Source organism: Rattus rattus, chromosome 5 (assembly GCF_011064425.1).
Source record: "Rattus rattus isolate New Zealand chromosome 5, Rrattus_CSIRO_v1, whole genome shotgun sequence".
Lineage (NCBI taxonomy): Eukaryota > Metazoa > Chordata > Mammalia > Rodentia > Muridae > Rattus > Rattus rattus.
In genome coordinates this window covers 63,358,917-63,371,386 of record NC_046158.1, presented here as the reverse complement: position 1 = coordinate 63,371,386, position 12,470 = coordinate 63,358,917, and the positions used below count along the sequence as shown (strand labels likewise).

Below are 12,470 nucleotides of genomic sequence, written 5' to 3'. Positions count from 1 at the left end.
TTCTGCACCCAATGTAGGGTTAGAAGCATGTGCAGTAGTATTTTTTTTACATGATTTCTATGATCGAATACACTGTGACTTCAGTAGTCTTATTTCAATAAAAGAACTGGGAAACTGCTTCTACGTTTAAAAGCTCATTAAAAATGGTCCTAGTTATTGCTCTATATTCAGGCATATGAATCAAATGACAAATTTTTTTTAGTGTTTTGCTATTCTCACCACCTTAAACAAATTTTATAATGGCGATGACATGTACATTGTGAATATATATTATTTATGTTATGTATACATAAGTATATATCATATTTATGTATGCATATATATTAAATATAAGGGATACATACATATCCCCTCCATATTATATACATATTTTGAATAATAGCTAGGGAAAAATTAGTTAATAGATATACAACATTTTTAAATTAAAAAATTGCCTTGAATGTGTGCAATACACATCATAAGTAAGTCAAAATCTGTTCATATTCTTTTATATAAATCTTCTTGTAGTCAACATTTTAAATTTTGTATTTTTATGCAATATATTCCAGATGAAGGAGTAGAAATATTTGAAAGTTTTCAAATTATTATAACAATTTACTATAGTATGTAATATATAGTATACTAATTGTTATATAGTATATTTGTTTAAGTAATTTTTCAGTTGTCTAAGAAAGAAATAAGAGATAGCATATCTATACAAAGCTACAAAGAACTATCTTTCTATCCATAAATAATTCCCTACAGATCCATACTTTGGAACTTAAAAGCAACAAAAATGATTTGCTATAAAATCTTGCAAAATGTGAAGATATAACTAAGAACATGTCAACATAAGGTCGACTAATTAGAATTAACTCTTCTGCATGATTATACCCAAAGGAAGACAATCATTTGGAATAAGTTTGGTGAGGACTCTTTAGTAGCAAACACTTGTACAATCTATGGCTGAAGGTAACAGTTCAGCAGTGTCACAATTCATCCTTGTAGGACTGACAGATGACCCAGAGCTTGAGATCATTCTCTTTGCTGTGTTTCTAGTCATCTACTTAACTACTGTCTTGGGGAATCTAGGACTGATTATGTTAATCCACTACAGCCCTCAGCTTCACACACCCATGTACTTTTTCCTCAGTCACTTGGCTTTTGTTGATTTCTGTTATACATCCTCAGTTACTCCAAACACAATTATAAACTTCCTTCGAGAAGTCAAAAGTATAACCTTCTATGCATGCGCCACTCAGGTGTGCCGTTTCATCACATTTGTTGTTTGTGAAATGTACTTGCTGTCAGTCATGGCCTATGACAGGTATGTGGCCATCTGGAACCCTCTCCTCTATGCGGTCCTCATGCCTAGGAAACTCTGTCTTCAGGTCATCGCCAGCACATACATTTATGGATTCACTGTGGGGCTTGTTCAGGCAGTGGCAACCTTTCAACTGTCTTTTTGTGGCTCCAATGTAGTTAACCACTTCTACTGTGATGATGTTCCCTTGGTTGCTCTGGCCTGTTCTGACACTCATGTCAAAGAGCTGATGTTACTAATCATTGCTGGCTTCAATACTCTTTGCTCTCTGGTGATTGTGATCGTTTCTTATGTCTTCATTGTCTTTGCCATCCTGAGGATTCATTCTGCTGAAGGAAGAAGGAAAGCCTTTTCCACCTGTGCATCCCACCTGACTTCAATCACCATATATTATGGAACAATTATTTTTATGTACCTGCAACCCAAGTCAAGCCATTCTCTAAACACAGATAAAATTGCTTCTGTGTTTTATGTAGTAGTAATTCCCATGTTAAACCCATTAATCTACAGCTTAAGAAATCAGGAGGTAAAAAATGCCCTGAAGCGATTTTCTGATAAATTGTCTTTGACCATCCATTATTCCAGAAACTCTGGGTAGTAATCCGAAGATATTTAATTTTGTCTTATTTCAAGGAAAAATGCTGAGTGCTATAGTTCCAACATTGCACACTGAGCTCTACGAATCATTGGAATGGTACAGGTCATGCTTGTGTGTATGTATACATATGTGTGTGCTATATGTGTGTATGCATGTGTGCATGTGTGTATATTCATATATATATGTATATGTATGTTTGTAAATGTTTGTTTGTGTGTTTATTCATGGTTTTATGTGTACATGTGTACATACGTGCATGCATGTGTGTATACATATATTTGTTTTTGTGTAGGTCATGTTAAAATTGAGAGCCTTGCACATGATCTATAAGAGTTTAATTGGTGATCTATATATATTTCTGTCACAATTTATCGTAATTTTAGTAAGCACATCTTCATTATAAATTAAATGAATACATCATTTATATGCATTTACAGATACTTGCATATATTACTTACATTCGTGAATATAGTATATGGAATTAGAATCTATTACTGAAGTCTGTACAGTGTTGAACACTTCACCTTGCTTTGTAATAGATAAACATCTTTAGTTATGTATTTCAACTTTATTGTATCAATAATCTGGACATATTAAAGTATTCAGACTTTTTAAAGTATTTCTGACTGTTTCTTTAATTACCATGTTTTCATAGCAAGGATTGCTTTTGCCTGATTTCTGGTACGTGTGTAATTATTAGTTGGGAAGTAGTTAGAAATGGTATTCTTAGGCAAATGGAATGAACTAGAAAATATCATCCTGAGTGAGGTTACTCAATCACAGAAAAACACACTTGGTATGCACTCATGGATAAGTGGATATTAGCCAAAAAGCTCAAATTACTCAAGATGCTATCTACAGACCACACGGACCTCAAGAAGAAGGGTGACCAAAATGCAGATGCTCCCACTCCTTCTTAAAAGGGGGGAAAATATTCATAGGAGGGGATATCAAAGTAAAGTTTAGAGCAGTGACTCAAGGAATGGCCATTCAGAGCCTGCCCCACATGTGGCCCATATATACAGCCACCAAAACTAAATAAGATTGATGAAAAATGCATGCAGAAAGGAACTGGATATAGATCTCTCCTGAGAGACACATCCATAGCATGTCCAATACAAAGATCAGTGCTAGCAGCAAACCACCGAGCTGAGAATAGGACCACCTTCAGGGGAATTAGAAGAAGTATTGAAAGAGTTGAAGGAGCTTGCAACCCCATAAAAACAACAATGCCAACCAACCAGAGCCTCCAGGTACTAAACCACTACTGAAAGAGTATGCATGGACTGACCCAGGGCTCCAACTGTATATGTAGCAGAGAATAGCCTTGTTGGGGCACCAGTGGAAGGGGAAGCCCTTGGTCTTGTCAAGGTTGGACCTCCAATGCATGGGAATATGGGAGAGGGCAATAAAGGGGATGTATAGGGGGAACACTGATATGGGGGAGGGGAAAGGGAGGGAATGGGGGCTCATGGACAGGAAACTGGGAAGGGGAATAACCTTTGAAATGTAAGTAAAGAAATATGTAATGAAAAATTTAAAAAAAGAAATGGTATTCTTAACTTTAAATAAACAAAATGAAAATATAAAGTGTGTGCTAAGTTTTAAATGCTAAGGTACCAGAGAAATAGATACATATTAGTGGACAATGTTCTTGGCTCTCCAAGACTAAGGATCTTAGTTCAAATCCTCACCACACACATTAAAAACCAAAATCAACATGTAACTGTATCTGTTTAACCCAACACATGAGGATCAAAGACAGGAGGAATCTTGCCCAATTATATTAGTCAGCGAGTGAACTAAGGATTCAGTGAGAGAAACAATTTCAAAATATAAGGTGAAGAGAGAGGATACTATCCACTTTCTTCATGTACATCCACAAATGTACACACATTCACATACATTGCATAATATTTTCACATATTTTCAAATAGTGTTTTAAGTTCCAATCAATAAACTACATAGTTCATTCATTAGCAGGAACTGAAAGAAGCCAGTGTTATACTTAACAACAATTTGATTAATAAAAATAAGATTTATATAGTATTCACATTTTCCATGTAAAATACCCTGCCATATTTTGTGAATTCTTTTCCTCTATTACTTCTGCATGATTCATCTAAATGAAATGCTTCAGTTAACATTTTCAATAGCTAGCTCAGAAAGTATTTAAAGTAGCTTTTATAGTAGTACTGTATTATTCACTAACACACATATATCTAGCAACAGAATGGACTGTTATTTTGGATATATTTCTGTAAAATAATACAGATTAAGTTTTAAGTAGCTAAAGTATTGTTTATGGAAGTTTCAAGAATTCTAACTGGAAGGTCATAAACACGGGTTTGGATAGATTTCTACCAGACATGGTTTGAACTGCAGTTTTCAGTACGTAACCAGAGAGAAGTGGTAAGAAGCAAGAATAAAATTTACTTTTAATGTAGTCCCAAGGAGAAGGGAGTTCTGTCTGGAAACCACCTAGGTAAACTTTTTAGGAGATACTTAAAATAGCACAAGGCTAATAGAGCATGAAGTCAGGCAGGAGATAGGCACATCTGACCAATTTGGTCAAAGTGGAAACTGTTGGATCATTATCTTGGGTCTGGACACACAGGAAATATGGCTGATGGCAAGGCTACTGTTTTGTTTAGAATTACACAACCTGGAAAGGATAAAATAGCAAACTGAGAGCAAAATTTGGTTTAGTCTGAGCTTAGATACTATTCCTGTGGTTTGAAACATTACATGAAAGAAGCAATGGTTGATAAGTTATTATGATGTCCTTCCATATATCAAAAACTGTCTTAGTTACACTTATTTTGATCATAGGAGAAAGTTAAGGTAAATTTAGTATAAATTTGAATTTTCTTCCTATTTTAAACCATTAAATGATTAAAATCTGTGCAGAATTGAGCAGAACTGCAATTAAAAGAACAGGGAAAAGAGCAAAGCTGTAGTGTGAAGCAGGAGGCCTAGCATTGATCATGTTTTTTACTAATTCGTCAGATATGTAGATACAACTGAAGATGACGATCATGCTAAACTCAGTCATCTACGAATTTCCCTTTACTGTATGGTGCTGTATGATATCTCATCTCCAAACTAGATTTAAATTCTATCCCTTCAAAAGTAAATATGAACCCGATTCTGGTAGAGCAATTGGGAATCACCTCAATCTTTTCATTTCCACTTGGAAGGAAAATTCAGAGAAAAGTCACCACACATACCCTTGTCTGCATTTTCCTGTCATTTGCTACCAGTGTTTTTTGTTTTTTGTTTTTTTTTTTCTTTTTTCTTTTTTCAAACAACAATGGCCTGGTTCTTAGTAGTTGCTATGAAGCCTAAAGATGTGTGTAGGAGGCAAAGTTTAGAACAGAGACTGAAGGAACACCCATTCAGAGCCTGCCCCACATGTGGCCCATACATATACAGCCATCCAATTAGATAAAATGGATGAAGCAAAGAAGTGCAGGCCCGACAGGAACTGGATGTAGATCTCTCCTGAGAGACACAGCCAGAATACAGCAAATACATGGGCTAAATGCCATCATTAAACCACTGAACTGAGAATGGACTCCTGTTAAAGGAATCAAAGAAAGGACTGGAAGACCTTGAAGGCTTGAGACACCATATGAACAACAATGCCAACCAAACAGAGCTTTCAGGACTAAGCCACTACCCAAAGACTATACATGGACTGACCCTGGACTCCAGCCTCATAGGTAGCAAATGAATAGCCTAGTAAGAGCACCAGTGGAAGGGGGAAGCCCTTGGTCCTGCCAAGACTGAACCCCAGTGAACGTGATTGTTGGGGGGGAGGGGTAATGGGGGAGGATGGGGAGGAAACAGCAATAGAGGAAGGTAGGGGGAGGGGTTCCAGGGGATGTTGGCCTGGAAACCGGAAGGGGAACAACAATTGAAATGTAAATAAGAAATACTCAAGTTAATAAAGATGAAAAAAAGATGTGTATAGGAAGGACAGAAAACCTTGAGTGAATGTGTAAGTTGTGGATGCATTCCTGAATGACCATGTTTTACCAACAAGTACCAGACAGTGCCTCAGACCTGTAGAAAATTAGCAAAGCCTTCCTCTCATTGTATGAAGATATTAGCAGTGTGTGCAGAAACTAAGAGCCATGGGAGCTTCCTCGTCTGTATCTGAGACTGCTCCAATATAGAGACGTCTTTCTAAGACTAACCCCTCCTCTCTACTGTACATCCTGCAGAGATTTCTGGTCACTTGCATGTTTAGTGCCTCCCTATCAGATTGAGAACAGCTTTTCTGTACATGGACATGTGCAGGTGTATCTGTCCTTTAATTCCTTCACTGTTGTATGTAATTAGGTTATTAGGACCAAGCTATGCAGTATGAGGTTATATAATATTCCACATTTCCAAATACCCATTCTTTTTACTACTCTGTACTTTTGTACACTTAGGCAGTTAAACAGAACAGAAAATATATGGATTTCCTTGAACTAATACTTAGAAAATTAAATTAAGACAAAATGAACATAGGCAATCATACATGCCTAAATTAAATGTTTGTTTTATATGCTGTAAGGCATACTTATTGTAATATTCATGTTTTTAATTTATTGATAAATCCTTGAGACTCAATGACTCTTCACTATATGAATACATATATAGTGACAGTTCATTTTCAACCAGTGATAAATTATTCTTTTTAGTGGATAAAATGATATAAAGTGAGTTAATACTTTGGGGGCGTAGTAAAGACATTTACCCATCACATCCACATGTTTGTAAATAACCATGCAATGAACAGCCTATAGAGAAGGCCCAGCCTTCAAGAACATTTGTGATTCTTTTGAGGATATGGAGTTGGTTCTTGCCATTCTTATGGAAACTCACAATATCCAGAACTTCAGTTTCAGGAGTCTGATTCCCTATTCTGGTATCTGCAGACACCAGGCACACACATGCTGGACAGACATTCACTCATGTAAAACACACACACATATGAAATAAAATAAACCAGTTTTTTAATCAATAAACTTATTAATCAAATAGAATAAACTAATAAGTGAATTGATCAATGTTCTATGTTTGTAATAAGACCAATTTATGTATCAGAGTCAATAAATATCAATATATTATCATTATGGGAATTACTATAGGTATTGTAAACATTTGAATACAATAATTAAATATGTATCATTCATATAGTGCTCTGATTTATTAGGGCACTACAATCTACCCAATTAAACAATTTATATGTGAAAATATAATATAAAGGGCATTATTTTAGTATAAATATGCACAAATACTTGATCTGCATTGCGTTAAGATTACTTTTCACCTGTAGATACATACACACATGCACATGTACACACACATACACACACACACACACACACACACACACACACACACAGTCACACAAAACCAAATAAACTTGTTACATTAAAATGGATTAGGGATGCTCCATTTCACTGACAACAACAAACAGATGTTGACCAATTCCTTAAGAGGTTTTACTCATCAACATATTTATTCATTATTTAAATACTCATATTCCTGAAGAGTAAATGTAAATGAAAATGTTTGATTGTTACTATTTTATTGGCTTGAACTGTGTACAATATTCTTTTTTAATTTAATTTAATTTATTATTTACTTACCTTGCATCCCGTTTATTTACACCCTCTCGGTCACCCTTCCCAAAATCCTTCTCCCATCCCTCAGCCCCTTCTCTTCCCTCTTCAGTATCACTCCAGCCTGACACTTCAAGTTTCTGTAGGCTATATGTCTCCAATTGAGGCCAGGCAAGGCAGCAGAGCTATATATACATATTCCATGTATAGGCAACAGCTTTTGGGATAGCCTCCCATTCCATTTGTTTTTATGTTTGTTTGTCTGTTTGTTTTTTTCTGTTTTTTTCCTTTATTGAATTTTTAATTTACATTTTAAATGTTATCCCCTTTCCTGGCTTCCACTCCAGAAACCCGATTTCCTAACCCCCACCTCATGCTTTTATAAGGGTTCTCCCTCACCCAACCACCCACTCCCTCTCAGTTCCCTGTCCTGACATTCCCCTACACTGAGGTATCAAGCATTGACAGGTACGATCTCCTCTATTATTGATACCCAACAATGCCATCCTCAGCTACGTATGTGGATGGAGTCATACATTCATCCCTGTGTTCTCTTTAGCTACTGTTTTAGTCCCTGTGAGGTTGGAGGGGTCTGGTTGATTGACATTGTTTTTCTTGTTTCACAGTTGCAAGCCCCTTCAGCTACTTCAGTCCTTTCTCCTACTCCTCCACTGGGGACCCTGTTTTCAGTTCAATGGTTGGCTGTGAACATCTGCCTCTGTATTGGTCATGATCTGGCAGAGCCTCTCAGGAGATAGTTATATCAGGCTCTTGTCAGCATGCACTTCTTGGCATCAGCAATATTGTCAGGGTTTGGTGACTGTATATGGGCTGGATCCCCAGGAGGGACAATCTCTGGATGGCCTTTCTTTCAGTCTCTGCTCCAAAGTGTCCTATTGACACTGCCCTTCGCCTTTCACAAACTTTGAATTTATTGAGTTCCCATTTGTCAATTCTTGATCTTAGAGCATAAGTCATTGGAGTTTTGTTCAGAAAATTTTTCCCTGTTCCTGTGTGTTAAAGGCTTTCCCCCACTTTCTCCTATTAGTTTGAGTGTATCTGGTTTTATGTGGAGGTCTTTGAGCCACTTGGACTTGATCTTTGTACAAGGAGATAAAAATGGATCGATTTGCATTCATCTACATACTGACTGCCAGTTGAACCAGCACCATTTGTTGAAAATGCTGTCTTTTTTCCACTGGATGGTTTTACCTCCTTTGTCAAAGATCAGGTGACTGTAGGTGGGTGGATTCATTTATGTTGTTCTTTATGCATCTTCCCTGTTCTTTGAGCCTTCTTGGCCATGCCAAGCTGTCCTGAACAGCCTGTTATACCAAGAGAACATCCATTCTCCCACCACTTCTCCTCTACCACCATCAGACTCCTGAATCATACAGGTAGCCCGGTCCCCATACCCTGCCCATCTTCCCTGCTCTCTGAGCCCTCAGGGCCAAGCCAAGATGTCCTGACAATCATTAACCTAGGTAGACCTCCATTCTCCTGACACCTCCCTGCCCACCTTCTTTGGATCCAAGGCTACTATACCACAAAGAACTGCATGTCCAGAAACATAACGCCCAGGAATACCCATCAGAGACCTGCCACACCAGGACCATCAAGAACATCTAAGAACCAAAACCATCCAGATGGCTAACGGCCCTCAAAATAACACAATTAAAAAAAGTCAGGGCATATGACACCGCAAAACAAAGCTACCCCAATAGAGCAGGTCCTGGATATCCTAACACAACCAGAATGCAAGAAAATGGCCTTAAATCCAATCTTAATCTTTTCATTTTTATTGGTTATTGCACTTATTTACATTTATCCCTCTTCTCAGTTACCTATACACAAGCCTCCTATCCACCTCTTCCTGCCTCTATGAAGGTGCTCCCTATCTGCCCACCCCCTCCTGCTTCAGTGCCCTAGGGGACATCAGGCCTCCACATGACCATAAGGCCCCTCCCAGTGATAAGGCAATCCTCTGCTACATATCCAGTTGGGGCCATGACACCCTCCCTCCCCCATTGTGTGCTCTTTGGTTAGAGCTTTAGGGGTCTGACTGGTTAATAATGTTGTTCTTCCTATGGGGTTTTAAACCCTTTCAGCTCCTAGACAGGGTCTCTACAAGTTCTATCTCCCCTTTGTTGGGTATTTATGCTAATGTCTTCCCTTCTGGACCTTGGGAAACTCTTGAGTCCCTGGCATCTGTGACTTTCTAGTAACTACCCCACTGCTACACACATGCCTTCAAATTCCTGACCCTCTGTATTCCTCCCACATCTCCCATATCTGAACTGGCTCCCTTTATATCCTCCACCTCCTCTGACCCTCCGACACTCCTCTCTCCCTCTACTTCCTGGAGATTATTTTCTTTCCCTTCTGAGTAGGACTGTCCAACCTTAATTTTTTTATTATTTTGCATGTAATTGCAAATTTTTATATCATAAAACTACAAATGGCAAATTAGCATCCAGATCTGTTTTTTTTTTTTTACTTTTTCTCCCTTTTATTGAAAGTAGGATTTTTTTCTCACACAAGATATCCAAATTACAGTTCCTCTTCTTCTACTCCTCTTAGCTACTCCCACATCTTTTTTGTTTCATCCAGATCTTTTTAAATGATACATATATTGTCTACATAATTTGTTTATCCTAAAAGTTCACAATTTTAGTGAGGCTGTATAGTTTTCATTAATGAGAATTAGATTCTTAAAAGTTACAATCTAACTACCTCAAGTGCTTTATGTACCCATATCCATAATCACATGTGTATACAGACATATAAATAATAATAGTAGTAAAAAATATTTTAGATCAATATAAGAACATCACAAATGCCATGCATGGGAGTATAAAAAGTCATAATTTATTTAAACATACATTGGCACAAAAATGAATAATAATAATTTTGATGATTTGACTAAACAACCACATGTTGTTTACCTTATTCTTTGAAGGCGATTTCCAGAGACTATTCATTGGCTGCCTCACCTGCTCTGGAACTAGCTTTTTGCTATTGAGTAGACCAAGTCTTTAAGAACATTTTCCAAGAAAACCCTGCTTTATATTAATATGTTATTACTAACATTAAAAGAACATTACAAATAAATATAAAATCTTCAGCCCAATGTTTAAGTATCACTGTGAACAATAATTCTGTGAAGGAAAAAGACCAAGAAAACCAAAGTCCTTCAACTTCATCATAAACATTGTGAAGGTTTGTGTCTGCTTCAGAAAGAGTATAAACTGCGTAGTTCTGGTTTTCATGTTTGTGGCAGGTGAGGCTTTGTGTTCTTCCATCCATATAAGTATGTACATACAAACCACAGTAATGAAGGTAACCAGCTCCTCAGCTGTGCCTACTTGAAAATTAGAAGCCGAACACAATGGCTTAGAAAAAAATCCAAGAACTCAGAGGTCCAGGAAAGATCACAAATTTAAAGCCATTCTAGGTCACATAGCTCATTTGAAACTACTCTGAGATACATGAAGGAACCCTGTCTCAAAAAGCATGCAAACAATAACTAAAACACACAGAGAATTCTTTCACCTCACAATTATTATAGCACTTTGTAGAATATGTGACTCATCTACAAAGTAACAACAGAGAAGAAATAACCACCACAAGTTGACAGTCTTAAAGCCGATCTTACTGGATTGCTTTCAGTATTGCAATATTTTATAATGGAAAATAATAAGAGAAGAGCAACTGACTACCTTTCTGAAATATCCAAACAGTATAATCTATGAATGTACTTGAATAAATTGAAGACAAATAAATGTTATGAAAACATATAGTACTTCTAATTAAATAAAGGAATAAATTTGCAAGTATAACTTTTTGATAAGTCATGTCCTTCCAATTTCATGTGAAAAAATTGTGGGAGAAATGTTCTCATCGTTAGAGTGTTTTCTTAGGATGCATGAAGTTCTGGATTCAGTCTACAGCATGTCTGTAATCTCAGCATTCAAGAGCAGAAGCTCAATGATATTCTCTTCTATGTAATGATACATGATCAGCATGAACTACATGTGAACCTATCTCAAAAGAGGAACTGGAGGAGATGTGAGAGATGTCAGGAAAGTGAACAAAAATATATAGCAGGGAGAATGAGGAACTGGGGGTAGCCACTGGAGGGCTCCAGACACCAGGGAAACTTTAGCCTAAATACACAGAGAAGAGGGAGGTAGAACCTGTTGGGCCACCTCCAATAGATAGGCACGTGCCCTGGTGGAGGGATGGGGCCACCCATCTCAAAGTTTTTAACTCAGAAATGTTTCTGTCCAAAGGAAGGACAGGGACAAAAAATGGAACAGAGACTGAAGGAGAGGCCAATTGGCGACTGCACCAGCTGGGGATCCATCATGTTTGCAGACACCAAACACAACACTGTTCCTTGCTCAAGAGGCACTTGCAGACAGGAACCAAGTGTGGTGGTTTCTTGGGAGCCTCCCAACAAAGGATACTTGGAGCCAACCATCAGGTTGAGGCAAAAGGACTGGAGGAACAGAGGGGATTGTAACCCCAATGGAAGAACAACATAGGTTGGCCTTACCATCCTCTTCTCCCAGAGTCTAGACCACTAAACAAAGAGTGTACCTGAAGGGATCCATGGCTCTAGATATATGTAGCAGAGGAGGGCCTTGCCTGACAGCAATGTGAGAGGAGGCCCTTGGTCCAGGACCTCAGAGTAGTGGGTACTGGAGCAAGAGGAGGGAGAAGGCAGATTTGGGATAGGGGATTGATGGAGGGGTAACTGGGAAGTGGGATATCATGTGATGTAGAGCTGTTGGACGGGTAACCGGGAAGTAGGATATCATTTGAGATGTAAACGAATGTAATGATTAATAAAAAAGTTTTCTTTACATTTCAAAACCTAGCATCAGTATAATGTAATTATTTCATACCTTTCATTTCTGACAACCACAATTTTACAACTTTGCAG

General features: G+C 37.6%; 1 protein-coding gene across 1 annotated transcript; it reads left to right on the top strand.

Annotated features, from left to right (window-relative positions):
* The first annotated feature begins 941 nt into the window (after positions 1-941).
* Positions 942-1,901, top strand: LOC116900855 (olfactory receptor 5AL1-like). The gene has a single exon (XM_032902544.1). It carries the CDS (start codon positions 942-944, stop codon positions 1,899-1,901), a length of 960 nt encoding a protein of 319 aa, XP_032758435.1.
* Positions 1,902-12,470: the final 10,569 nt, after the last annotated feature.

Coding starts and splice junctions, on each gene's coding strand:
- LOC116900855 (XM_032902544.1), top strand. CDS start 942: ATGGCTGAAGGTAACAGTTCAGCAGTGTCACAATTCATCCTTGTAGGA.